Source organism: Phyllopteryx taeniolatus, chromosome 5 (assembly GCF_024500385.1).
Source record: "Phyllopteryx taeniolatus isolate TA_2022b chromosome 5, UOR_Ptae_1.2, whole genome shotgun sequence".
In the NCBI taxonomy this organism is placed as follows: Eukaryota; Metazoa; Chordata; class Actinopteri; order Syngnathiformes; family Syngnathidae; genus Phyllopteryx; species Phyllopteryx taeniolatus.
In genome coordinates this window covers 26,820,187-26,847,478 of record NC_084506.1, presented here as the reverse complement: position 1 = coordinate 26,847,478, position 27,292 = coordinate 26,820,187, and the positions used below count along the sequence as shown (strand labels likewise).

Below are 27,292 nucleotides of genomic sequence, written 5' to 3'. Positions count from 1 at the left end.
GTCATCGACGACACAAGTAAACACAAAATGATGTTTTAAAATATTTTTTGAAATCATATTATCTAAGGGAGAAAAGAAAATCCAAACCTACATTGCCCTGAGTGAAAAAGTGATTGCCCCCCTGTTAAAACAGAACTGTGGTTTATCATACCTGAGTTAAATTTCTCGAGCCACACCCAGGCCTGATACTGCCACACCTGTTCTCAATCAAGAAATAACTTAATAGCTCCCTCGCCTCAGAGCAAGCCTTCTTCATGGGGGAGTTTTAGTGCGCTGCCAAACACCGGGATGGCAAAAGGGCCAAAGATTGGCTCCAGGAGCGGCTGGAGTCCAGCGGGGAACCCCTCATCGCCCACGCGACCAAGTGGAGGTTGCTCAGCAAAGAGGAGTCGGCGGCGTCAGCTCGCCCTAAGATGTCGGTGTGCCAAAAGTGTGCCCTTCAGCTCCACGCTGCGTACGGTCATGGCAACTACATAACAGCCGGCAGGCAAAGAATGACATTTTGTGCCCCCTACGAGGGCAAAGCCCAAGGAGTTGTGGTTGGCGGAGCAACGTGCCAAGGAAAAAGATGCCCTCTCTAAATAGTAAGTCGTTTAAATGACAATTGTGTGTCTTTGTGGTCTTTTACTACTTTTATCTCTCTTTCTTCCTCTTCAATATAAATCAATTTATTTCTCTTCTATATTTTTTAACCCTTTTATCCCTGACGTGTTTTCTTACGTCGGCGACGACATGTCAGGGATAACCTAGCCCTAACCTGCTAGATATTGAAAATTCCAAATTTTCTGGGAAAAGAGGCAAAAGTACTTATTCACAGGAGATTCTCTGACCCTTTCATCTTCTACATTTTTAAAAAGATGCCTTCTCTAAATCGTTGGACGTCATGTGAACAATGACAATAACGACAATTACGTGTTTTTTGTCTGTTAATAAAAAATGTGGCGGCACGGTCGACGACTGGTTAGAGCGTCAGCCTCACAGTTCTGTGGACCTGGGTTCAATCCCCGTCTGTGTGGAGTTTGCATGTTCTCCCTGTGCCTGCGTGGGTTTTCTCTGGGCACTCCAGTTTCCTCCCACATCCCAAAAACATCCATTAATTGGAGACTCTAAATTGCCCGTAGGTGTGAATGTCAGTGTGGATGGTTGGTTGTTTGTATGTTTGTTTGTTTGTTTGGAAAGCAATACTCTGGGTTCGCTGATGGGTCCACTTAACTTATTAGGATGGCCAATCAGCGTACACCATAAACTCTCTACACTCACAATTGGCTGTCCTCAGTGAGGGTGCCTCCCACCCTCCACCGCCGTTGCCCACTCGACATCCATTGCAGCTGGTCATCATGGAAGGGGGATTCTCTTCCACCTCACCCCCATCTGCGGTCCCTAGTCAAGCTTTTTTTTTCCTCCCAAATGGGGTTTTTAGTTTTTCTTTAGGGGGTTTAGATTAGGGGATGTCGTCAATCATTTCCAACTGTGGGCCTGTGAAGCCCTTTGAGACTCTTTTGTGATTAAGGGCTATACAAATAAACTTGACTGTTGTGAATTTTACCGTGAGAGAATAGAGAGTCATGCAAAAAGCATTGAAATATTAAACAGCTGGACGTGAATTTAAATGTTTATAGAAGGTAACATTAATCTATAGTCATCATGCATTTTAGGTTCATCTATCCCTAACTTTTCGGAGTAGTGTCGATGTAGAGTTGCTTTAAACAACATACTGTCAGTCCTCCGAGTCAGCAGCCTGCTGGTGATGGAGCGAAGTAATAGAGAGCCAATAGGATTAGGTAGACAACCACCAGAGCTGTACCTGCATTAAAATACAAGACCGAAAAAAGGGGGAAATATTGGGTTTTTACAGAGGAGCATACCGTAATTTCTCGTGTATAATGCGCATTCCACCCCCCCCTGTAATAATACAGACAGGTCAGCAATGCAAATTAAAATCTGTTCTGAGTTGCCTTGCCTGGATAAATAAAGGTTAAATTAATATAAAATATGAATACTTGGTTAATTACAATTAAATTGATCATACATAGGGCAACTAAGAATACATTATTTTATTATTAAAATATACTGTAAGTTTATTTATTGTGTTATACATTAGAAAAATGTACTTTTATACATATTCTTATATAATTGATTTACTGTAAATGATACAATGAAAACGTATACAATTTAACAATTTGTGAGAAATTATCAAAATATAGTATTACAGTTGATTGTATTACTGTATATTATAGTAAAATAAAAAACATTATACATACATGTACAGTACATGTTTTGATGTATTTATATGAAGTAACTGGTTAATTAATTATAATTCATTAAAATGTAACTAAGAATGATTTTTGTTCTTAAAATATGCATTAAAGATTACATAACTTTAGTAACAATAAATATATATGTATATATATATTAAAATATAAACATGATAATTATTTTATTATAAAATAAGCTATTTTACCTATTTTATATACATATTTTATTTATGTATTTATTTATTTTTACCTCAACTATAAAAGACCTGGCCCATCTACGCGTTTGAAAAATCAAATGGGGCTCTTGTGCACAAACATTTGCCCACCCCTGCTCTATATTATATTACGCACAACAGCAGGCTGTAAATAAACACTTACCTTGGAAATAATCAGACTTGCCATCCATGAAAATGTAGTTTACCAGAATGACACTGAAGATACTGGTCCAAAGGTGCAGGTCGCTGAACAAGAGCACAAAGCCCACATCCTGGCAAAGCAGCAATGGGGTTTATTTCAAAATCAACTTGAATGAATGGAACAGAGTATAAAGAGAAAACTTTACATAGAAGGCGTTGAACAAGACCAGGATTGGAATCTGGAGCATGCAGACCTGCACAGCAATGCAACTGCCCACCTCTAAACTGAAGGGAAAAGCAAAAAAAAAAAAAAAAAAAAAAACGGTAAATCCCAAAAGACATATTTTAAATGTACCTTATTCATGAGGGTACCTGAGACTTATGTTGTTTTGAAGCGCAAACTGGATCCCGTTGACAATCTCAGGGATCTCGGGAACCATGGCGAGAATTGTTACCCCAATAAAATACTGGAGACGGGAAAACAAAAACATAAGCCCAGGAGGGTGAAGTATCCAAAAAACAAGCAAGCCAGTGTAGCGGATACGCCCTATGAGACACATGTTCCACAGTCTCCCCCCCAAGGACTGATAAACCTTTGCATTCCTGCTTCTTGAACCTCAACCAGCCGGTTTGTTTTAACAAGACACAGGAAACCTGGTTTATATCATCTGAAGACAGAAAACTGGTTGCAAGTCTCCTTATGACTTGCACAGCATGATTGGGGGAAGGAAGTGATTGATGACTGTTGAACAATGGAACATGGTCACCCCAACTCCCCCAGTGGTGATTAGAGACACTGCCTGTGAATATTAAAATGACATTGAATAATTCCCATGCTTGTAACAAACAAAAGAATTCTTCATGAGTGTTTTAAAAGTATTCCTTGATGTCTGTGTCATTAATGTCAGTTTTACAGCTCCACCTATGAGACTTTGGGAGCTGCTCCTCTTGATTTGATGACAAACAGGATGAAATTATGTATTGAACAATAAGTCGTTGATTTGCCAAGACTAAAGTTTAAACAATAATTTTATATGCTTGATCTATGAGTGAGAGACAATTTTAAAGTTGGGATTAATTTTTTTTTGGAATATGCTGAGTCTCAACATACTTAGGGCGTGGCTCACGTAGATAGAACAGAATTTTAACTGGAAACCGGAGTCAATGGGTGTGGCCTTAATCTGTCCGCGAGCCCCCAGGAAGTCACTCCTGGCATTCTTACCAGTTACGCCCACAGTTGAGAGCAAGAGCGGGGCCCGTGACAAGTTCAAACGACAGGAGCGCAGCCCCAACGTGACAACATCATCTTTTTGCATCTCTTTTGTTTTTACTTTTTGTGCATCTTCTTCAACTAAACCTGCCTCTGTTCCTCCTAAGTTAAATGAGAAAGACCAGACCCGGTGACCTACGTCGTGAGTAAAACATTGCAGTGATTACCAGAAAGTACAAATTGGTGCATAGTAATCTAGGGTTTAAGTTAGCGAGCTCACACGAATCCCAACTTTACTCTCCCTCACTATGATGCAACTCATTTCACATCACATTACGAGTTCAGTCATTCACCCTATATCTTCTTCTTTACGAATGTTTATCTGTACTTTGTGTTTTTCTAGAAAAGTCCCTCTGCATTGTTCCCCGTAGATTTAATTACATTTTCTATAAAATTCCATTTCCTGTTGTGCTTTGTGGGTGTTTGAGTGAAATAGTAAAACGGCTTTAAATCGAGAACTATTCATTTTTATTAATTTGGCGAGCCTTCTAAATAGTGAGCTTGATCGAGGTTTTTCGTCGCTTTTCCTAAAATTTACGAATATAAAAAGAGACGTGGAGCCCTATACGAGACAAAGATAGTTTGATTGTAACGTTAGACGTACGTCGAACTACACCGGAAGTAAATGGAGGCGTTCATTTTCCGACGTATTCGTTTCCAAAATTAATTACGCTTTTATCCAAAACCAATATATGCTACACCAACCTGCAGTGGTGGGTTACTGTATTTAAGTAGATTTTTCAGGTCTCGATACTTAACTGTACTTACTTGAGTATTTATTAGGGATGAAAATTAAGAATTTAGCAATTCTGATTCCATTATCAATGCTGCTTATTCTTGTCTTCTTGTGTGAGGTAATTAAATAATATGAATGGGTTTGTTTACTTTAACTTCTGAGTACCTTCAACTTCGGACATATGTGTGCTTGTACTTAGTACCGAGTATGAGTACTTTTGTCAACCTGGGAGACATTGGGCTGGTTGAGGATGGGCTGTATGTGCTCGGTGGCGAGGTCGGCACAGGCAGACGTGAGGACGGTGGCCATGATGAGGATGAACAGAGACCTCCATCGGGACCAGTGAACCACAGCACCACCGTGCTGGTTTTGGCTGCTCTCTGGTTAGAAAATACTTTGTGAATTAGCACCTGTTAGCACGTTTGCATTTTGCGCAGTCTTACTACTGCACACCGGAGGGGGAACAGTCCTACCTTGTCCGTTTCCAACGTGGATGTCATAGATGTGGGAGTGTGTCTTGAGCGTGAATATCAGTCCAATGATGTAAGCCACAGGCAAGAGGGCAGAAACAGTGTAGACCAGAGGCCTAACAACAACGATACACTTTTTGGGGAATCTGTAAAAATCTCTGTATCCTCCTGTTGCCATTTATACAACAGAGTAGCTTTCTGTTCAAACTTAACAGGCACACATTTTACATTGAGTAAGCTGTTCAGATGAGATCATCATTATTTGACAATACATTTTTTATGACATGTAAATCATGTGCCTTCCGTAATAAAAGGTTTAGAAACACTGGTCTAGAGATGACTTTCAGAAAGGATTTTCAGCCTTTCTGTATCTCTGGCAACATTTCACAAAAATAAAACAATATACACTGGAAAACATTTGTCATGCTTGTGGGAAAAAAAAAAAAAAGTCTTACTCAACATGGTGATGGAACAGCGTGCCATTTTTCTGTTGAATAGAAAGAAAGAGTCAGCATACCAAAATGCCTTGACTTCCTTTCAGACCCAGGGTGCTCACCACATCATAGTGACAGTTGTGGCAGACAAACGGGCCACTGCTGTTGCTTGTGGTGTTTGCTGACGTGGAGTTGGTGCAGGCATCGCACACAAAGTTCCCATACGCCTTGGAGAACAACGTGGGGGCGAAGACTCCTGCGGTTGAAAGTACAGTGAACCCCTACATTCCAGACACAGCCCGGAATAGTTGAAAATCTGCGATGTGGACAAACTATGTTAAAAAAAAATCATTGTATTACACTCAAACACATTGTAAACATGTTTGAAAAAAATCTATTTTCAAGCATAAAATACTGTCCTGAATGTTAGATAGGCTACTTGTGGTAACATGCACCACGCCGCTCGCAAAAGCAGCAAGCTGCTGGCGGAACTGCCTTGGCTCCGTAGATGCACATGTGCGGCAGTTTTACGGAAGGTCAACTATTTATCCATGGCTTAAAGTACTCCGGCGTATGATTTTTTTTTTTTTTTTGACAAAAACGCTCAAGCGAGCACGGCAGATACAGGTGTAAATGCGCTGTAAAAATGTCTACCATACGGTTTGTAATTGTATGGTTATCTTATATTTCCCTCTCACTGCTATTAAGGGGGAGTTGGTTCACTATTGTTTTGAAGGCGGTGCTGCTCACTGCGGGCTGTGCGGAAAGGCTCACCAGCTTTCACATGCGGGAGAAGCCACGTACCTCGCAATCGCTCGGTAAAGGGCGATTGCGAGGCTGGGGGAGTCTGTCTATGCCTGGGCAGCCAACAGTGGCCAGCCAGGTCACCGCTCAGCCCCAAAATCAAGCAAATAACCACGAGGAACATTTGAGGTGTAGTGCAGCTAGTGGGCTAGCTTCCTGACTAACTACCATCTTAATCAAAGCACAACCAAGGGATCCACCATGCTGTCACAGTTTTATGTGGGCTGGCCGTCACAGTCCAAGCACAGTGGCGTGGTCCAAGGCAAACCCAGTCGAACCGGGCCTTTCACATCCCATGTTCAGTTTTGACAAACAAAGGGTGAGTACTGTATGTCATTTAGGGCAAAATGTTCCCGCTTTTCTGTTACAATTCTCTGACAGCTTAAGTTAGTGTACATAACCATTTTTATATTCGCCCCGTCCAGTAAATAATATTTACTACCCATAAATTTCAATATTAATTTGATTATCAACAAAAAGTGTGAATGTTGTTGGTATGTTTTTGTTGCATTTACGGCACTTAAATCTTTTGAAAGGCCTATTTAAAATAAATAAATAAATAAATAAAATACAAACAGATTTAAACATAGTATTATTGAGCGAGAGAGAGCAAGAGCAATGGATAACACCAAAATATTGTACAAACAGTATAAGAGATAAGAGAAACAACTGCAATAAAAATCTGCAATATAGCGGGACCGTGAAGCAAAAACCGCGATGTAGCCGAGGATTACAGTATCTGTATTCTGTGACGATAAATTGCAGGGACTCATTGTTCCAGGGCTGGGACTCATTGTTTCCAAACATGTGCATCCCGGTACTCACAAAGTAACTGTAAAATGATTTATGACACAGAGCCCCACTGAAGGCCCAGGTGCCAAATGCACGAGCCACCATTGTCTTTCAGTTACCTCCAACAGAGATGAAGAGCAGCGCAGAGCTCACTCCTGTGCAGCGGCTGTTAAATCTTTGCTCGCAATGTCTCAACCCTCCAATTATCATACAGATGCCCTGGGGGACAAAAAAAAGTTGCGTTCGTACAGTAACTTGGAATGTTGCAATGGGTGTGTGTGTGTGTGTGTAATGTTTGTGTGTACAAAATGTGACTCCTCACAGGGATGAAGAGGATGCACCCGAGAAGCGTGCCGGTCAGCGCCGCCTTCACAACCTCCTGCAGGCACGGGTTGGCTGCACGGTGACCCCTCAGCAGAGCCGTAATGTAAAAAGTCAACTCGGTGACTGAGCCAAAGGTGGCGTTGACGACGGCACCCACGGCAAAGTTACTCTGGGCCGAGATGCTGCGAGAGAGTGTCGAAAGGAGCAAATTGAATCGTGTTAAGGTTTTAACGTCAATGGTTCTCAAACTCCCCTCCTTGAGCCATCACCTTATCGTGGTGGAGGGGTTTGTATGTCCCAATGATCCTAGGAGCTAAGTTGTCTGGGGCTTCACGCTACTTGTAGGGTGACCCATGGCAAATAGGTCCTAGGTGAGCGACCAGAGAAAGCATGGCTCCAAAAACCCCTATGATGAATACAATAAATGGATATAGGTTTCCCCTGCCTGGATGCGGGTCACCAGGGCCCCCCTCTGGAGCGAGGCCTGGAGGTGGGGCCAACCAGTCTACATGTGTTTTGTGGACTTGGAGAAGGCGTTTGCCCGTGTCCCTCGGGGAGTCCTGTGGGGGGTCCTTCAGGAGTATGGGGTACCGAACCCCCTGATACAGGCTGTTCGGCCAGTGTCAGAGTTTGGTCCGCATTGATGGCAATAAGTTGGACTCGTTTCCGGTGAGGGTGGGACTCCGCCAAGGCTGCCTTTTGTCATCGATACTGTTAGTAACTTTTATGGACAGAATTTCTAGGTACAGCAGAGGCGTAGAGGGGGTGGCCTCAGTATTGCATTTCTGCTTTTTGCAGACGATCTGGTTCTGTTGGCTTCATCAAGCCGTGATCTCCAACTCTCACTGGAGCGGTTCGCAGCCGAATGTGAAGCGGCTGGGATGAGAATCAGCACCTCGAAATCTGAGACTATGGTCCTCAGTCGGAAAAGGGTGGAGTGCCCTCTCTAGGTCTTGCGTGAGTGGAGGAGTTCAAGTATCTTGGGGTCTTGTTCACAAGTGAGGGAAGAATGGAACGGGAGATCGACAGGCAGATCGGTACAGAGTCTCAGAAAATGGATGGATAGACAAAAAAGGTCTCATTCTTTCTTCATTCGTTTTCCATACCGATTATCCTCAGTAGGGTCGCGGGCATGCTGGAGCCTATCCCAGCTGACTCTTGGCAAGAGGCGGGGTAGACCCTGGCCTGATCGCCAGCCAATAGCAAGCCTGTCGTTCCTTGGGCCTGCTTCCTCCTCTTCTCTCCATTCCTTGCGTCCCGGTGAAATCGCCTCTTCGTGGGAGAGCCGGGCTGTCCCCTGCGGGCTGTGGGGCCTTCTGTGGGGTTTTTGTCCTTGCCTGGTTTGGGGGGGGGGGGGTCCAACTCCCACACTCGGGGGCGGGTAGTGGGTGCTGGCGGAAATGTGAGGGGGAATCCGGGGTCGGTGCTGTGGTGCTCCTGAGGCCGGGCCCCCCCGGGCTGGATTACTACTTGGCGTTGGGGCTCCCCTCTCATGGCTCACGGCTGCTCCCTGGGTCCCCCCCCCCCCCCCTTATCATTCCCTTGTCAGGTGCCCCTCCTTTCCAACAAACAAGGGACACTCTCCCACCCTCGGGCTGGGCGGGGACTGGCTGCATCGCGGGCCCTGTGGGTTGGGGGGTCGTCTGGCTCTCCTGGGGGTGGGGTTGGCTGGGGGGTGGCGTTGGGTCCCTGCGGCCACCACTGGGTGGCCAGTTGTCGGGGCGCCTCGGTGGGGCCGGCGGACCCTCTTGGGTCCCTCGGTGTGGGACGTGTCCCGTCCACCGTGCTGCTCTCGGGTGGAACCCTGGACCCGATCCTTCCCCGCAATTGATTGCCTCCACGGTGCGATTAGAACCATTACAGAACACTTTGTGTCAGTCTTTGTGCATGTAAAACGGTGTCAATTCACTTGCATGTATCCGCAGGCACACACCCCTGGGACTCTTTTACTGGGTGTGTGTCCATGCACTTATTGCGACAAATAACTCATGAATATGCAAATCGCCTCACTTATACTCTTGTCCTGTAGACTTTTATAATTTACTCTGTGTTAATCCCACCACACTTCAGTTGTACAGCCGGTTTCACGACCCTTGTCCTGCATGCTTCTTCTCCTGTCCTTGTCCTGTTCTATCTTGTCCTGTCCGTCCCTCACTGGGTGTATCACTACAGCCCCATGCAATACTCATATTTAATGTTTCATTGTTGTAGGTAATCTAATGGTTTACTTCTCTCATCCTGTTTACAATTAGTGCTTTGTCTTTTGTCTTTGTTTGTCTCTCCCCTCTAGAAACTTTGTTCTGTTCGACGCAACGACTCTGATTCTCAATAAAGTTAAATTATAATAAGAAACCACATCGGAAGCTTAAAAACTCCACTGTGACACAGTAAAACTGTTCCGGCATAAAACTGATACAGATCTTCCATTCTGCTTGACCTAACAGCTGAAAGGACAAAAAAAAAAAAAAAAAGCATGCACTCACACCAAAAAACTCAACACACTATATATTCTCAATCACACCCAAAAAAAATAAAAACTCTTAGACACACACATGACCCATCATATGCGTCAGAAAACCTCCCAGACACCAAAAAAACTCACGTCCAATAAAAACTCTCACAGGTCATTTTGTGGAATAAGTTTTTCATGAGTGGGCATTTTTTTGGGTGTATGTGAGAGGTTTTCTGGTGTGTGAGAAGGTGTGTGTTTGTGTGTGTGAGTCTATGTGTGTGTGTGTGTGTGTGTGTGTGTGTGGTTTGTTTGGGCATGTATGAGGTTTCCTTGTGTCAGGAGATGTGAGCTCACCTGGCGATGCCCATGCCGATGTAGTGTGACAGAGGTATGATGGAGACAATTGCTATGCCGAACTTCACGTCAGAGCTGGCGTACTGGTTATCGCTGTCAATGTACCCGATTATCAGCGCAATTATGACGAGAGGGAGGAGGTCTGGCAGGAGAGTCACAGGTAATAACTGATCTTAATTATGGAACCTCCAAAACTGAACAAAAGTGGTATAACATGCAGTTCAGCCACAACTTTCTGGACAAATGTACCTCAAAATGCCGAATCGCATTGCAAGTGTCATTTAAAAAGAGGGCAATTGAAACTTAACTGATATCTATAACTTCATTGAAACAGCGTAAGCTGGAAATTTTATTTTTTTAACATCTGAACTAATGCTGTGTGTTCTTATTGTTTTTATAGTGTGTGGTGTAGGTATTTGGGATGACAAACACTGTACACTACTCAGACATTGACCTATTAGAGGCTAACTGTTAATTATCTAATAACTACAACCCCAATTCCAATGAAGTTGGGACTTTGTGTTAAACATAAATAAAAACAGAATACAATGATTTGCAAAAAAAATTTCAACCTATATTTAATTGAATACACTACAAAGACAAGCTATTTAATGTTCAAACTGATAAACTTTATTGTTTTTAGCAAATAATCATTAACTTAGAATTTCATGGCTGTAACACGGTCAAAAAAGCTGGGACAGGGTCATGTTTACCACTGTGTTACATCACCTTTTCTTTTAACAACAATAAACGTTTGGGAACTGAAGATACTAATTGTTGAAGCTTTGTAGGTGGAATTATTTCCCATTCTTGCTTGATGTACAGCTTCAGCTGTTCAACAGTCCGGGGTCTCCGTTGTCGTATTTTACGCTTCATAATGCGCCACACATTTTCAACGGGAGACGGGTCTGGACTGCAGGCAGGCCAATCTAGTACAAGCACTCTTTTACTACGAAGCCACGCTGTTGTAACACATGCAGAATGTGGTTTGGCATTGTCCTGCTGAAATAAGCAGGGGCGTCCATGAAAAAGACGTTGCTTGGATGGCAGCATATGTTTCTCCAAAACCTGTATTTACCTTTCAGCATTAATGGTGCCTTCACAAATGTGTACGTTACCTATGCCACTGGCACTAACACAGCCCCATACCATCACAGATGCTGGCTTTTGCACAAACACAGCCCCATACCATCACAGATGCTGGCTTTTGAACTTTGCATCCAAAAAAGTCCGGATGGTTCTTTGCCTCTTTGGCCCGGAGGAGACAACGTCCACAATTTCCCAAAACAATTTGAAATGTGGACTCGTCGGACCACAGAACACTTTTCCACTTTGCATCAGTCCATCTTGGATGAGCTCGGGCCCAGAGAAGCCGGCGGCGTTTCTGGGTGTTGTTGATAAATGGCTTTTGCTTTGCATAGTAGAGTTTCAAGTTGAACTTACGGATGTAGCGCCGAACAGTATTTACTGACATTGGTTTTCTGAAGTGTTCCTAAGCCCATGTGGTGATATCCTTTACACATTGATGTCAGTTTTTGATGCAGTGCCGAGGGATCGAAGGTCACGGACATTCAATATTGGTTTTTGGCTTTGGTGCTTACATGCAGTGATTTCTCCAGATTCTCTGAATCTTTTGATGATATTATGGTATATTATGATGAAATGCCTAAATTCCTTGCAATTGTACGTTGAGGAACATTGTCCTTAAACTATTCGACTATTTTCTCACGCACTTTTTCACAAAGAGGTGAACCTCGCCCCATCTTTGCTTGTGAATGACTGAGCAATTCAGGGAAGCTCCTTTTATACCCAATCATGACACCCACCTGTTCCCAATTAGCCTGTTCACCTGTGGGATGTTCCAAACAGGTATTTGAAGAGCATTCCTCAACTTTCTCATTCTTTTTTGCCACCTGTCCCATCTTTTTGGAACGTGTTGCAGCCATAAAATTCTAAGAATGATTATTTTCTAAAAACAATAAAGTTTGCCAGTTTGAACATTACATATCTTGTCTTTGTAGTGTATTCAATTAAATATAGGTTGAACATGATTTGCAAATCATTGTATTCTGTCTTCATTTATGTTTAACACTACTTCCTTCCAACTTCATTGGAATAGGGGTTGTTTATAGGGATGGCAAATATTTGACATTTTTATTGTGGTGAATGACTTGAGACATTTTATGATAAAACAAACGATTAACCCAACCAGTTGCTCCTCTATTGTATCCAGGAACAACTACCCGGTTTGCTGGGGGCACATAAGAAAACATGGCACGCTCAGTTAGCGCCATACTTATCGTTTGATTGTACTCACCTTATAATAGATTTCATAATTGGATTTTTTGTACTAACGTACGTTGTTGATTTCTGTTGTGATTTGGTGCGATATACAGTGGTACCTTGACTTATGAGGTCAAGTTATTCTGTGAACAAGCTTGTAACTTAGTTTACTTGTACATCAAATCAAATTTCCCCATTAAAATTAACTGAAATGCCATTAATCTGTTCAAGCAAAAAAAAAAAAAAAACACCCTTTTTTTGTTTCGGTTTTTATTACAGAAAAATAGCAGCGCATTGTATAAAAACATGATAAAACATACTAAAAGAAGGTAAAGAAATGCACTGGTTTTATAAAGTGTAATTACTGTACGTAGTGTAATTGTATGTTGGACGTATTTTTTGGGTGATCAACCGAGCGATAGCACACAACTCATATGTCAAGGTACCACTTACAGCTACATACCTAAATAAATTGTGCAACGGAAGCCTGCAGATTACTATAAATGTGATTTATTGTTCTCAAATTTGTAGTGGAACTGAGTGAGGCTTCAGGCTATATCCCTATTGCATTTTCCAGCTAATAAATCACATCTATAGTCTTCTGCAGGCTTCTGTTACACAATTAGATACGTGATCTCAATAAATTAGAATAAATATAGTCTAATTTATTGAGATGTACCCAAAACTTAAAACTGAATTGAATAACTATGCTCACAGCAGTAAAGGATACTGACAGCAAATACATTGATGCCATCAACAGTGTACTTGTAGTAGTACCAGTTTGCTGCATGGTAGCAGCACAGCAGCGTCCGGCTCTCGTAGCCTTGACACTAAAGTAAAAAAAGCAATAAAACGTTAATGAGCGCGAACAAGCGTGTCGTAATGTAATTTTTTTTTTTTTTTAAATCTGTTCTCTTGCCTTCCTCTGCGAGCTGGCTGACACGGACACATCCTCTGGTGGCAAGAGAAGGATGACACCTAAAGTGCGTGCGTTCATCTTGGCTACGGGGATGGTGAAGACCAGGATCCAGGAAAAGAGGCAGACCAGAGAGTGGATAATCACCAGAGGAGGATATCCCAGCAAGAGCCACACATAAGTGGAGAATCGACACTAAAAACAAGAGGTGGGGCTCAGGAATAATAATAGCATACAGTATAATGCAGTGAACCCAACGCCATCACAGTTTACTGTTTGTGCCCCTGGTGTCCTAAATTTTAAAGTGGTTTTTTTTAATGGGTTTTTACAGTATACACAAAAGTGCAAATTTAAAGTTGTGTGCCTTCAGTGTAGTACAACGCTGTGCCACAACATGCTGGGCATCACTGATGTCTACTCGAAGAGATGCAGCATGATTAGAAGCAAGAAAAAGAGTCAGAGAAGGTGTCCAAAGTTCAACAGAGCTCCAAAAAAGGCATTGTTCCCAAATAGCAGAGAGAATACATGCCTCTGTCTGTATGTGTTGCTGCTCCATGTGTGTGTGTTAAAGGTAACAATTGTTTGAAGGTCTATAACTACTACAACATCAATGCAAATTTCCGTTAGCCTATCTATGGCATTTCCCATTATATGTTAGCATCAAGCTAGTAGACTTTAATTAGATGAAATTCTGTGGATTGTTTAAACATTTTGGTGTTTAAATATACAGTGTTTAATTTGTTTTATTGATAAGCCAGTTTTACAGTAAACTTAAACTGAAAGTGACAGATAAACAGCTTGAAGCATGCACACTATATCTCTTATTTGTAGAACTGCGTGAGTGACAGAGTGAGAACAGGTGCTAAGGAATGTCTTAAAATGTTAATGTTTTAATAAATTAAATGTGTTTAAAGCATGTAGTGGTAAAACTATATCAAAATAAAACATTTTTACATGGCCTCTCGATAGCGTGGCTTTTCACCTATCACAGGTGGGTCTGGAACATGTCCTCCACGATAAATGGGTGTTATATATTATTTTTGTATATTTAAATTTTGTCACTATACTAAGCCACATGATTTCATGACATTGTACAGGTGTACCTAAAGAAGTGGCAGGTGAGTGTATTGGCACAGTTAAAGTGTTACCCAGTAGCCTGAGTGCGCTGGTCGCTCTGACGGCTCCTCCGGGACTGGACTCTCGGTGGGTGACGGCAGCAGCACCGGCGAGCTGTCCTCCATCCACTCCACATTGCACTCACAGTCAGGCATTTGGTCACAACATCTGAGAAATGTATGTCTAATCTGTATGAATACATGTCCAACAAAATAAAGTGTAACCATTAGAATAACAATCAAGCACTCACAATCATAAGAAGCCAACAAATGGCAACATAAGGTGTGTGCATTTGCCTAAAATAAGAATCATGAATAGATCATTAAATACAGTGATCCCTCGTTTTTCGCGGTTAATGGGGACCAGAACCCCCCGCGAAAGATGAAAAACCGCAAAGTAGGATTTGCCTCCCCCCCAGGAATTTTCGTGTATGTGGGTACCAGAATGTTTAAAATATGTAAACAGTATTTATATTTTACATATTTGAGACAAAGATTACAACAGCACACATATTTACTTAAATCTTTAATTGTAAAACCTTATACAGTAATTAACATTCATCAACATTGCCTTCTGAGAGAGGCAAAGAGGCTTGCGTTGGTGGCGGAGGAGAGGCTCTCACTTGACTCGTAGAGGCTTTAGGTTCACTCGGAGACTTCTGCTGGAGGCGCTGATGGTGTAGCTGGGGGGTTTTACCTGGGAGAAAAGCATGGTGATGGGTAGTTGTTGTCTTTGTTTTTTCTTTTGCTTCAAAATTCCCCTGTACAAGGCCATAACCCCGTCTCTTATTACACAGAGTTACCACACGTTTTGCTTCCTTATCGAAGCAGTTTTGCGGATGTTTGCTTCCTCTTTCTTGATGTACCGCACTGTTGATTCATTCACGCCATAATGGCGTGCGACAGATGCATAACTTCTGCCCTCTTTGATCATATCTAAAAGTTTGACTTTTTTGCTGATGGTCATCTTCTTCCTCTTGGGCACCCCGGAGGAAGATTTCGCAGGGGCACAGCGCTTAGGTGGCATTGTAAGGGCTTAACTAATCAAAAAAAGCTATCACTTAAACAAAAAAAGGTTATCACGAACACAACACTAAGATACAGTATGCAAGACACAACAAGGGAAGATGCTGGGTGAGGCTGCGATGATGCGCAGCCAATCAGCTGAAGGGATAAATCCACTCGTGCTCTCATTGGTCGATGTAGCGCCGGGAACCAATCACACGCCTTTGTATGAGTGCCCGTGGCATGTACAGTACAGTACAGCCATGTACAAAGCCTCTGAGTCAACTCATCTCTTTGTTTGGCATGCAGGAAAACATTCTCTCTCGTGCATCAACATGAAACAACGCGTCTTTCCGCAATATGGCTGCTGTTATGGCTGTATTTTTTCATTTTTTGATGTTTTTTTTTTTTTTTTTTAATGAATATTTTGGAAAAACCCGCGAAGCACTGAAGCCGCAAAACGTGAAGCGCCAAGTGGCGAGGGAACACTGTAATACATTTTTTAATGGCCTACTGTCCAGTAAGTATATAAATTAATACCTGATGAACTAACTTGCCAAATGGCCACAGGAAGTAACAGGACAACTTCCAGCAGAGCTTTCCTGAAAAGATAGAAAAGGTATAGGGGTAGGAAAAAAAACGATCACTAACGATGAACTACAGTGAAACCCAGCTATATCGTGGTTCATCAAATATTTAAGTAATCTTTATGGATTTTTACAATAAACTGAATTTAGAGCTGCTTTCAGTGCAGTACCAACTTGTGCCGCAACATGGCGAGCAGCACTGAGGTCTAATGAAAGAGATGCAGCGTAATTCACACCAAAAAGAAAAGAACGCCCCAATCGTGTAAAACAGTCCCACGCTTTCCCGAGAGAGAGAGAGAGAGAGAGAGAGAATGGCATCAAGGAGTTTCTTGTGTTTTAATATGTTTAAATGTATTTAAAATGTGTGGGAAGGGTACAAACTATTAAATATTTTTTTATATATATGGTCTCTCTATATTCCCGATTTGCAGTACTCCTAGTGTAACGACCCACCTACCATAGGGTGCACCGATGACAGTGAGGAACATTAGTACGCCCACTAGCAGGTACATCATGGAGAGCCACCAACCAAATAGAAACACGTAAGTCACATTTCCACATGTGAGGAGATGGCCTGCAAACAGGAAAAACACATTTTAAAAAAATGTAAAAATCATTAGTACCATATATTACTAGTAAAACAAACATTTTTTAATCTTTTTTTTATTTTTGCCAAAAGACTTCAAAATAGGAAAAAGATAATTTTTTAAAACCATCTCAGTCCTAGCTCATTGAAATTCACTTTTTCAGCTGTAATGTAAAACCATTAAGTCAAGATCTGATCCAGATATCAATGATTCTCTTCTTAAAACTCACTTTTATCACTTGGTTTTTACTTAAAGGGGACATATTTTAGACAATTCACATTTATTGATGTCCAAAAATAGTTGGGTCTCTTGTAAACTCTTTTGTTATATGTCTATTTTTAAAAATGTGTCTGTGAATGAGCCTTTCTGAATCGGCTAATTTACATAAGTGCCCCCAACCGGAATTTCTTCGCCCATGACTGGTATGACAGGTATTTTTGGATACTTTGATGAAAGCATGTCACAGAGAGACATGTTATTAAGACACGAAGGGAACCATTTAAAAATTGTGGGACATAAGTATAATATTTTACAGTCTCATTGATTTGTTTTATTGTGCTTCATGGATGTGCTGTGTGAAATCGTTTAATTTGTATTTTGTTGGTTTTATAATACAGTGGTGGCTCGAGATACGAGTGAACCGGCTGACGAGTTTTTTGAGCTATGAGCCGTTGACTGGCCAAGTTTTTGCTTTGACTTACAAGGCCAAACTTGAGAAACAAGTGCTGTCTGTCTCCACTCACTTGACAACAAGCACTACTTTAGCTGATATAATTAGGAAATATTCTTCAAAAAAGACCCTTCAAGCTGTACATTGCCGCTACCAGTTGGAGTTCACTTGAAAACTAACTACAAAACAAAGAGAATGACACAATGGCTTGCAGCAGCAGAGAGGGCAAGGAGCAGGTCGAGCATGGGGAGAGAGAGAGAAAGACGGCGGATTTAAAGCTACAGTACAGGCACGCAAATGAAAACTGTGTGCGTGTGTGAGACTCACACATCCAGTTAATATCTTTACATTTTCTTCAATTATGGTTTTAAGACTATATTTTACAATATATTGCTACTTGTCTTTTTTAAAAAAATGATGTTTTTGGAATTGGAACAGATTAAGTGCATTTACATTCATTTTAATGGGGAAATATGTTTTGAGATATGAGTGTTTTGAGATAAGCGCATGGTCGCAGAACAAAGTACACTCGTAGCTCAAGGCACCGCTGTATGTTACATTGTTTTGAATGCACATAAGTACAATAGAATCGCTTTGTCAGATCCCAGCATATCAGGTTATGTCCGATTTGTTAATATTAGTTTTTGCCTGTGGCTCGAAACTAGGGATGGGCAAACTTTTGTTCTCAAGAGCCACATTGGATTTTGAAAATGGGCAGATGGGCCAGGTCATTTTCAATGACGTAAAAATATTCAAATGTTGGAGAAAAAAAAAATGGAAAAGTTAAAATGTCTAAGTAATTATCTAAATGTTTATATTCATAATAAATAATAGTCTTAATACATTTAGTTTTAATTGTAATCAATTAAGCAACTATTCAATCAAATAAAGTTAAATGTAATGTATATAGAACATTTCATTTTATTTTAATTATTTAATGAGATAAATTAATAAAACATGAAGAGTTCATTTTAATAACCATTTTTTAAGGGGGGGGGACCTAAATTGATGCAACATACATTACAGCACTCTTACTCATGTAAATGTTTGGTGGCCCGGATCATAGAACGGAGCGGGCTGTTCCACTCCTTCAACATACTGTAGATTTTTGCAGGTGACTTTAGTGTAGGTGTTGTCATCATGCCTTTTTGGTAATATTATACCAGACTGAATTGATCACCACAGAGTGCACAACCAGTACCTGCACCAGCAGTATGTGGCTTAATGACGTTCAGTTCTGAGTAGAGCTCTTTCACCACTTCGGACCTGTCTTCAAAGGGACGCTCGGTCACGTGGCTCTTCCATTTTCTAAAGCCAAACTGAAACACATCCATATACACTACTCATAAAAACTTCTGGATATTGAAATTTCACGACGAACCTAAAATGTACAACTACAGAAGAATTTAATTTGACTTTCTCTAAATATTAGAACGCACATGTCCAATTGTTCAAGGTTTCAGTACTTTTTGCATAACTTCCTGTTCTCTAACAAGGAGCAGAATGTCAAAATTCACTGCAGGTGTTTGATCAATTAATCATTAAATTATAATATTTTCTGGTTATCAGAATTAGAATTTATACTAAAACAGTGGGGTTCATAATACTATTCACATTTTGGCATCGTGAGACCAGAACGAGACCTAACCACTGAGCAACAGTACTTTGCATCACGAGGCTGCTACGGGATGTTAAGAAGAAAAAAAAATGAAAATGTTTTGCCATTCCACTACTTGTTAGAGATCAGCAACTTGTGCAAAAAAGCATTCCAAATCATCATCATCATTGTCATTAGCAGGTTGTAACAGAGATACAGAGACTGGAAGAGTCACAGAAGGGAATTGAAGTGAATACCCTTGGAAATGTGTTGGTCGAGATATGACTCAACCACCTGTTGTGAATTTTGCTGTTCAGTTCCTTGTTAGAGAACTGCAAGTTGTGCAAAATACTTTATATAGTGGTACTTTGACTGACTGTAAGAGTGCCCCAAAGTAAAAAAAAAATTTCATGTTACAAGCTCTCACTTGGTCGATGTTTTTTGCTTTGTGTTGAAAGCTAAAATTTTAGGTATGAGTCAAATTCCACCCAAAATAAACACCCCTGACTTTTTGACAGTATTGTATGTATAGAGAAAGAACTCTGTCAGAATATTTCCAGGACTTGCGTCACAAAAGATATACGCATTTTAAATACAAAGTACAAGTTTTCCCCTTCGGAGTAATTCCCCTGGAGTCTAACACACTTTCCCAGCCTTCTCTGCCGCGTCCACTCCTGGAGGGATTTTTCTAGGATTCCTCGCAGCTCCATCATCACGGCCATCTTGATTTTGTCCACGTCTTCAACACGGGTCCCCTTGATGGCCCCATTCAGCTTGGAAATGAGGAAATCCCATGGAGCCAGGTCAGGTGAGTTGGAAGATTGCCCCAGCACGGCGATGTTCTCCTCGGCCAGGAACTGTCAGATGCTCAAGGCATTGTGAGCAGACGCGTTGTCATAGTGAATCAGCCACACGTCTCGCCTCTTCTCGTGTCCTGAACGAACTATACGTCACAGGATCTCTTCGTAGACGTGAAAGTTGAACATCAATGATCTATGTATTATCATCGAAAACATGGAGTTTTGTGTTTGAAATACTTTATACTGTATCTTTTTGTGACATCACCCCTGGAACTCTTCTGACATACCTCGTACATATACAGTACACTCGTGATCATCAATATCGTCAGTCATACCCTGTAGTTGTTGACCAGCTTGTTGGCTTCCACTTTGTTCTCGGCTCTGATGGTTCTTATGCTTTGGATCTCTTCCCAGCTATCTTCATAAGCATGATGGCTTGGATCTGAAGAGTTGACCAGAAAAATGTTTGCAAAGCAAAATTTTATGAGAAGAAACGTAAATGTTGCTGTGGACAGTACTCACCCGCATGTGCTGACAGGTATTTTGTCGTGTACTGGGTAGGACATATCAGCTGGTGTGTGGCTGAAGAGCAACACTGTGCTGTTTGATGTTGTGGACCTTTGACAGGGCACTCGTGGAGCTGTCCATCATCGTCGGCTGCCTGGTCATCCTGTTCTTGTTCCTGTGGAGAGCCTGGAACACAGAAAATATAACCATTACTCCATTTTCTATAGCGCTCGCCCTCATTAGGGTTACGGGTAAGCGGGGTACACCCTAGACTGGTCGCCAGTCAATCGCAAGGCACATTTACAGTAGATAAGTAATCAAGTCACAGTCACACCTATGGACAATTCAAGAGTCTTTAAGGAATCTAAAATGCATGTTTTTGGGAAAAACAAAAAACAATCACAGGGAGAACATACAAACTGCACTGTGCTGAGATTTGAATCTAGGACATCTGAACAAGTGAGGCAGACCTGCTAACCACTAGGTCATCATGCTGCCACAGTCAATAGCTGGTGGACGTATACATTGTGCATCTCACTAAATTAGTATATCGTGGAAAAATTCCGTAGTACAAATCAAAAAGTGAATTTACTATTACTGTACTGTATATAGATTCCTTCCAAATACACTAAAGTATTTCACTTTTTTTAAAAATCATTTTCATGATTATAGTTTACTGCTAATGAAACCCCCAAATTCAGCAGCTTAGAAAAATTACACTATTACATATGAAACTATCAAAACCTAAAATAGGAATTTAGTAGGAACTCGACTTCTAAAAAGTATTTTCCTATTTATTTGATGAATCTATATAATGTATGAGTTTCACTTTTTGAATTGAACAATTGAAATAAACCTTTCTACAATATATTTTTTAAATGCATATGTACAGTGGAATCTGTTGCAGGTTTCTTCCAAGTTGTCCAATTGTCCTCCCAAAAAATGCCTGTACGGTATCGTCAACTTAAATTCATAGGCATAGTCAACCGGATGTTCAACTATTACAATTTCTATCTGTAATTGATCTTTAATAAATTGCATTGTTCATGTACTGAGTAGTCAGACCCTTTCCCATTTCACAGTAAGTTCTATTTCTGGTTGGTTACCGTCACATTCCTTTTGCTCGTTGCCATCACTGGTACTCTGGGCACAATAAAGCCAAAGAAGAAGCATTGCACTTGTGCAGTTAACCCTTGAGCTGCTCAAGAAATCTCACAAGACATCATACGTAATGATGGTTTGACATTTTATTTTTTTTCCCCCCCAAAACATTTTTGAGTGAACTGCAAATTTTAAAAAATTCAGTTAAATTCTGTGACATTTCCAGTACATTTCCAGCAAATTTCCATAGGAAGATGGGAAATTTGGGAAAATATTCCAAACTGGAAATTCCCATGGGAATTTGAGGAATTGACTGGGAATTGAGGGTAATTTAATGGAAAAGTATCATTTTCAAGCATAGATATAAACATTTTGTTTTGTACAAGCACACATCCATACAAAATAGATAACTCTCTTTGCCCACATGCAAGGGCATTACAGTACCTTGACTTTCCCCCCCCCCCCATTTTACTCAAGCAGCATCATACCTGAAGCTCGCCCTTAACTCAAATGTTGTCTCACAACACAAAGTAAAAAAAAATGTGTCGTCTCATACCTTGAAAAACTTGTAAGTTGCGGCACTTGTAGATCAAGGTAACACTGCCATTTCATGAAATATAGTTTTAGTGAGAATTTTACGAAACTGTTTAAGTTCCAGATTACAAGCCAAACTTCAGTTTTGTGAATTCCTGGTTTATTTCCATACTGTTCCATACTGTTACTTATCTTGGAAAATTGCCTTTGAAAAATTCCCAGAATTTTGCAACCCTAATCACAAATTATTTTATCAAGTGATGGTGAAATGACCAAAAACACCAGTTCCCCATTATTTGAACACACAAATCAACACAAAAAAAACCCCAAACCCATTATCATTCATTTTGCTAACAGCTTCTTCTTCAGGCAAACCTAAAGTATGACTTTAATAAAGGCTATTCATCTAATGGGCATTATTCAATGGCACTGTGTCAAGTGAGGAAAACACACTGCTTTCACGAGGAAACACGCAAACATTGTGACTTCCCCCTCGCAATGTTTCCGAAATAACTTCTCTCACTTCCCATGTTTGCATCTCACTTTTGGTATACTTACTGTAATGTTCTCGCATCCAGGAAATTAGATAGCCGTCGGCGATGCACTTTTCAGCCATTTATTGAACGTAGTGAGAACAGCAAAACATACACACAATAAGCACACTCAAATAGGAGTTGCTGTCGGCCACAGCTCAAGCTCAGGGACTCACATGCAGACTGCTGCTTACTATAACTGAAAACGATGACAAAAACGTGTTTGTGACTGCACCGCCTCGGTTAAATGATACAGTGGGTACGGAAAGTTTTCAGACTGCCTTAAATGTTTCACTCTTTGTTATATTGCAGCCATTTGTTAAAATCATTTAAGTTCATTTTTCTTCCTCATTAATGTACACACAGCACCCCATATTGACAGAAAAAAAATAATAATTGTTGGAAGTTTTGCTGATTTATTAAAAAAGAAAAACTGAACTATCACACAGCCATAAGTATTCAGACCCTTTGCTGCGACACTAATATATTTAACTCGGGTGCTGTCTATTTCTTCTGATCATCCTTGAGATGGTTCTACACCTTAATTGGAGTCCAGCTGTGTTTGATTATACTGATTCGACTCGATTAGGAAAGCCACACACCTGTCTGTATAAGACCTTACAGCTCACAGTGCATGTCAGAGCAAATGAGAATCATGAGGTCAAAGGAACTGCCTGAAGAGCTCAGGGACAGAATTGTGGCGAGGCACAGATCTGGCCAAGTTTACAAAACAATTTCTGCTGCACTTAGGGTTCCTAAAAGCACAGTGGCCTCCAAAATCCTTAAATGGAAGACGTTTGGGATGACCAGAACCCTTCCTAGAGCCGGCTGTCCGGACAAATTGAGCAATCGGGGGAGAAGAGTCTTTGTGAGAGAGGTAAAGAAGAACCCAAAGATCAGTGTGGCTGAGCTCCAGAGATGCAGAAGGTTCTAGAAAGTCAACCATCACTGCAGCCCTCCACCAGTCAGGGCTTTATGGCATAGTGGCCCGACGGAAACTTCTCCTCAGTGCAAGACACATGAAAGCCCGCATGGAGTTTGCTAAAAAACACCTGAAGGGCTCCAAGATGCTGAGAAATAAAGATTCTCTGGTCTGATGAGACCAAGATAGAAATTGTTGGCCTTAATTCTAAGGGGCATGTGTGGCGAAAACCACGCACTGCCCATCACCTGTCCAACAAGGTCCCAAGAGTGAAGCATCATGCTGTGGGGGTGTTTTTTTTAGCTGAAGGGACAGGAATACTGGTTGCAATCGAAGAAAAGATAAATGCGGCCAAGAACAGGGATATCCTGGACGAAAACCTTCTGCAGAGTGCTCAGAACCTCAGACTGGGCCAAAGGTTCACCTTCAAAAAAGACAATCACCCTAAGCACACAGCTAAAATACCAAACAACAACTCTGTGACTGTTTTTGCATGGCCCAGACAGAACCCTGACTTAAACCCAATTGAGCATCTCTGAAGAGACCTGAAAATGGCTGTCCACCAATGTTCACCATCCAACCTGACGGAACTGGAGAGGATCTGCAAGGAGGATCCCCAAATCCAGGTGTGAAAAACTTGTTGCATCATTCCCAAAAAGACTCATGGCTGTATTAGCTCAAAAGGGTGCTTCTACTCAATACTGAGCAAAGGGTCTGAATACCTATGGCTGTGTGATATTTCAGTTTTTCTTTTGTAATAAATCTGCAAAAATGTCAACAATTCCATTTTTTTCCTGTCAATATGGGGTGCTGTGTGTACATTAATGTGGCAAAAAATGAACTTAAATGATTTTAGCAAATGGCTGCAATATAACAAAGACTGACAAATTTAAGGGGTTCTGAATACTTTCCGTACACACTGTATGTAAGGGGAGCACCACGAGTAGATAAGCCTGTCTATATCATTTGACAACGGCAAACCAATTGAGAAAACAGGGTAAATGAAGGCTTGAATGAAGATTTCAGCCTTCCCTTCTCCCACTGTAGTCCGAATGTGTGACATGTCAGTCGAAAGAAGATGTGATGTAAATCGGTTTGAAGTGAGACAGATCACCCGCAGTAATTTACTTTTCAACTGATAAATTTATTAAAAAATGGACATGGGGAAATAGTTAGCAGACAAAGTAAACATGATCATTGAGGGACTGGCTAAATTAATTGACTTTTCTGTTGCTCATATTATTAGCAAACATGCTCATTTGACGTTAAACTGGATAGCGTTACATAGAGCCGACGTTAGCTAGCTCAAATGCAACCAAAACGAAACATTTTAAAATTGAGAAAATGCTTTTCCCAAACCCGATGATGCAGGTTTGGTTCTGAGTTGTTCCCTTTAGAAAGGGCTTCTACGTCTGAGCTCTTCTCTGTATCTCTGTACTAGTGTCATATTGTCATAAGACACAAACTCGATTTATCGTCCACACCAAAAGGATCTGCTGTATTATTTTTTTTTTATTATTATTTTATTGACCAAAAATACAAATAAATAAGTAATAATTACCTTTTGTGGTATATCTGGCTATGCAACCCCAAACACAAGTTTTGACATTGTTTCAGTTTAGGGCAGCGGTAGTCAATCACATTTCTTCCACTCGGAAGTACCTTGGCACTTACGTATGTGTTTACAAACATTATGAAAATGTCTATTGAAGATGGGTCTGGAATGTATCCCCGTGATGAACAGGGATTCACTGCCTTTTGACCAAAGCATCTCACAGACATGTTATTAAGACCCAGGAACTGTTTGCAATTGAGGGGTACACATTTCTCCTGAAGTGAATGAAAATGCATATAAATTTGAAACACCACAGAAACATGTGTTGCTAACAACTCTGTCAAATGTGAATGAGTACAAAAAAAATATAAGCATAAGCAAAAAAAAATACAATTAAAGAAAATACAAAATGAGGCTTGAAAAATCCGTCAGCTCTTTCCACTCTGGATTGCTGTGAATGCGCTGAAACCACGCCCCACTAAACTTTCAATCATATTATACATCCAAAAATGTTCTTATGCCTACACATCCCTACATATTTGAGCCGCAAAAATAATGTTTGATTAAAGCCTCCGGTGGCTTGAATACATCCCACCGGGTCACGACGAGAAGCGCTAGATATCAAGCTAACAGCCTCCCAGAGGCTCCTCGGAGCTAATGCTATGGACAGGCAGCGGGCTGAATTCTCTTTAGAGGGTCATCAAACTAAACCAAGGGTAAACTTAAAACATGTTACACTTGCGTGGTTCAATATTACAGCCATACTAAGGCACACTGTATAACGTGGAGTATACGTTGGGAATGAGTACCGTTGCCAGTTAACTTAATTTGCAGCTCACTTTGAGGGTGTTCAGATGGTCTCTTCCTCCTGCGGCTATTTTTGTCAGCGCCTGGCGCAGACCAGTGAGACATCCTGCGCTACAGCGAGAAGAAGCACAGCCGATTGCCGAGTCGCTTCGCCCCAACGAAAGCCGATTGACAGGGGAAATCAGCAAGTGGAATTGTGGGAAATGTAGGCAATCAGTAGTTCTCTAGTCTTAAAGGAAAACCTACCTAATAGGCAGTGTGCCCAGTCGGAATAGAGGGTTCTAGTGTCGAAAGGAATTAAATACAAAAAATAAAAGTCAAATAAAGAGTAATGTATTTTAAATGAGAATTAGTTACATTAAAAAACAAGAATCATATAGACGGAACATGTAATCATAACAGTATAGTTTTCGATCATGTGATCGGTATTTGTTTGTCTGGTTTGTTTGTTGAAGGTCGTCATCGGGAGGATAAACTCGGCGCAATTACTTTCTTTTCCTTGACTAATGTTCAGCGTCCTCGCCCTCATTCAAAATCGGTACAGTTAAACGGTAAAATGAGACTTTGTCCCTCCCAACTGTATTTTTGCGGCAAAACGCTGCACAGTAATTCATCTTTTTTTGGCTATCAAATATACTGTATCTACTCAAAACTGTAAGCACCAGAACAAAACAATGCGTCGCCCTCCAACATGGCGGCGGCGAAAAAGTGAAAATGGTGAAACATAGTACAGTATTTTCTTTATATTAAAAAATGAAAATGTAATAAAAGCTTAGTGTTACAAGACATCAAACTTAAATTATTATTATTTTTTAATGTAAAACAAGTTCATTGGAATGTTGTCACAGCATTGTTATTTAAAAATGGTAAATACATGCTACAGGATATCAAACTGTTTGTCATTTTTAAAGTGTTTTAAGTTGAATGTTAAAAGAAATCACACATTATTTTAATTTTCAAAAATTGATACCATACGGGTTACATGGTGCACGACTGGTTAGCACATCTGCCTCACAGTTCTGAGGACCCGGGTTGAAATCCCAGCGTGGGTTTTCTCCGGGTACTCCGGTTTCCTCCCACATTCCAAAAACATGCATGGAAGGTTGTTTGAAGACTCTAAATTTCCCGTAGGTGTGAATGTGAGTGTGAATGGTTGTTTGTTTATATGTGCCCTGCGATTGGCTGGCGACCAGTTCAGGGTGTATCCCGCCTCTCGCCCGAAGATAGCTGGGATAGGCTCCAGCACGCCTGTGACCCTTGTGAGGATAAGCGGTACGGAAAATGAATGACTGAATGAACGTAGACCAGTGACTTTCCCCAAAAAATGTGTGTGCTGTGAGAATTCATCACGTGTGCTGCAGAAAATGATCTTGATGAATTGATTTGGTCTGAAAATGATTATCTATTTACTACACATAATACTACATTATTTCTTTGTTGCAGCATTGTGGACGACTGGTTAGAGCGTCTGCCTCACAGTTCTGAGGACTGGGGTTCAAATCCCGGCCCCGCCTGTGTGGAGTTTG

At 41.0% G+C, this 27,292-nt stretch overlaps 1 protein-coding gene and 1 long non-coding RNA gene across 8 annotated transcripts; one reads left to right on the top strand and one right to left on the bottom strand.

Moving 5' to 3' along the window:
* Window positions 1-450: 450 nt before the first annotated feature.
* On the top strand, window positions 451-13,601 carry LOC133478342 (uncharacterized). Of its 3 annotated transcripts, XR_009788658.1 has the most exons (4): window positions 7,630-8,154; window positions 8,240-8,516; window positions 10,142-10,407; window positions 13,463-13,601. It is a non-coding gene; the product is annotated as an uncharacterized LOC133478342 (long non-coding RNA). The 3 variants fall into 3 exon arrangements; XR_009788657.1 differs by lacking the exons at window positions 7,630-8,154; window positions 8,240-8,516 and adding an exon at window positions 451-584 and having other exon boundaries at window positions 10,218-10,407; XR_009788656.1 differs by having other exon boundaries at window positions 7,630-8,516.
* LOC133478340 (uncharacterized) lies at window positions 580-25,969 on the bottom strand. 5 transcript variants are annotated; one of them, XM_061774301.1, is made up of 20 exons: window positions 25,769-25,969; window positions 20,330-20,500; window positions 20,143-20,249; window positions 18,612-18,729; window positions 16,611-16,727; window positions 16,107-16,168; window positions 14,595-14,750; window positions 13,450-13,641; window positions 13,261-13,360; window positions 10,248-10,389; window positions 7,440-7,623; window positions 7,237-7,336; window positions 5,644-5,777; window positions 5,543-5,574; window positions 5,091-5,203; window positions 4,843-4,997; window positions 2,984-3,078; window positions 2,818-2,896; window positions 2,634-2,742; window positions 580-1,804 (listed from the first exon to the last, which is right to left on the bottom strand). In XM_061774301.1, exons 1-20 carry the CDS (start codon window positions 25,869-25,871, stop codon window positions 1,731-1,733), a joined length of 2,343 nt encoding a protein of 780 aa, XP_061630285.1. In that variant the 5' UTR covers window positions 25,872-25,969; the 3' UTR covers window positions 580-1,730. The 5 variants fall into 5 exon arrangements, 4 of the variants coding, with proteins under 4 accessions (XP_061630285.1, XP_061630283.1, XP_061630286.1 ...); XM_061774299.1 differs by lacking the exon at window positions 16,107-16,168 and adding an exon at window positions 15,185-15,258; XM_061774302.1 differs by lacking the exon at window positions 16,107-16,168 and adding an exon at window positions 15,185-15,258 and having other exon boundaries at window positions 25,799-25,969.
* Between the last annotated feature and the right edge of the window lie 1,323 nt (window positions 25,970-27,292).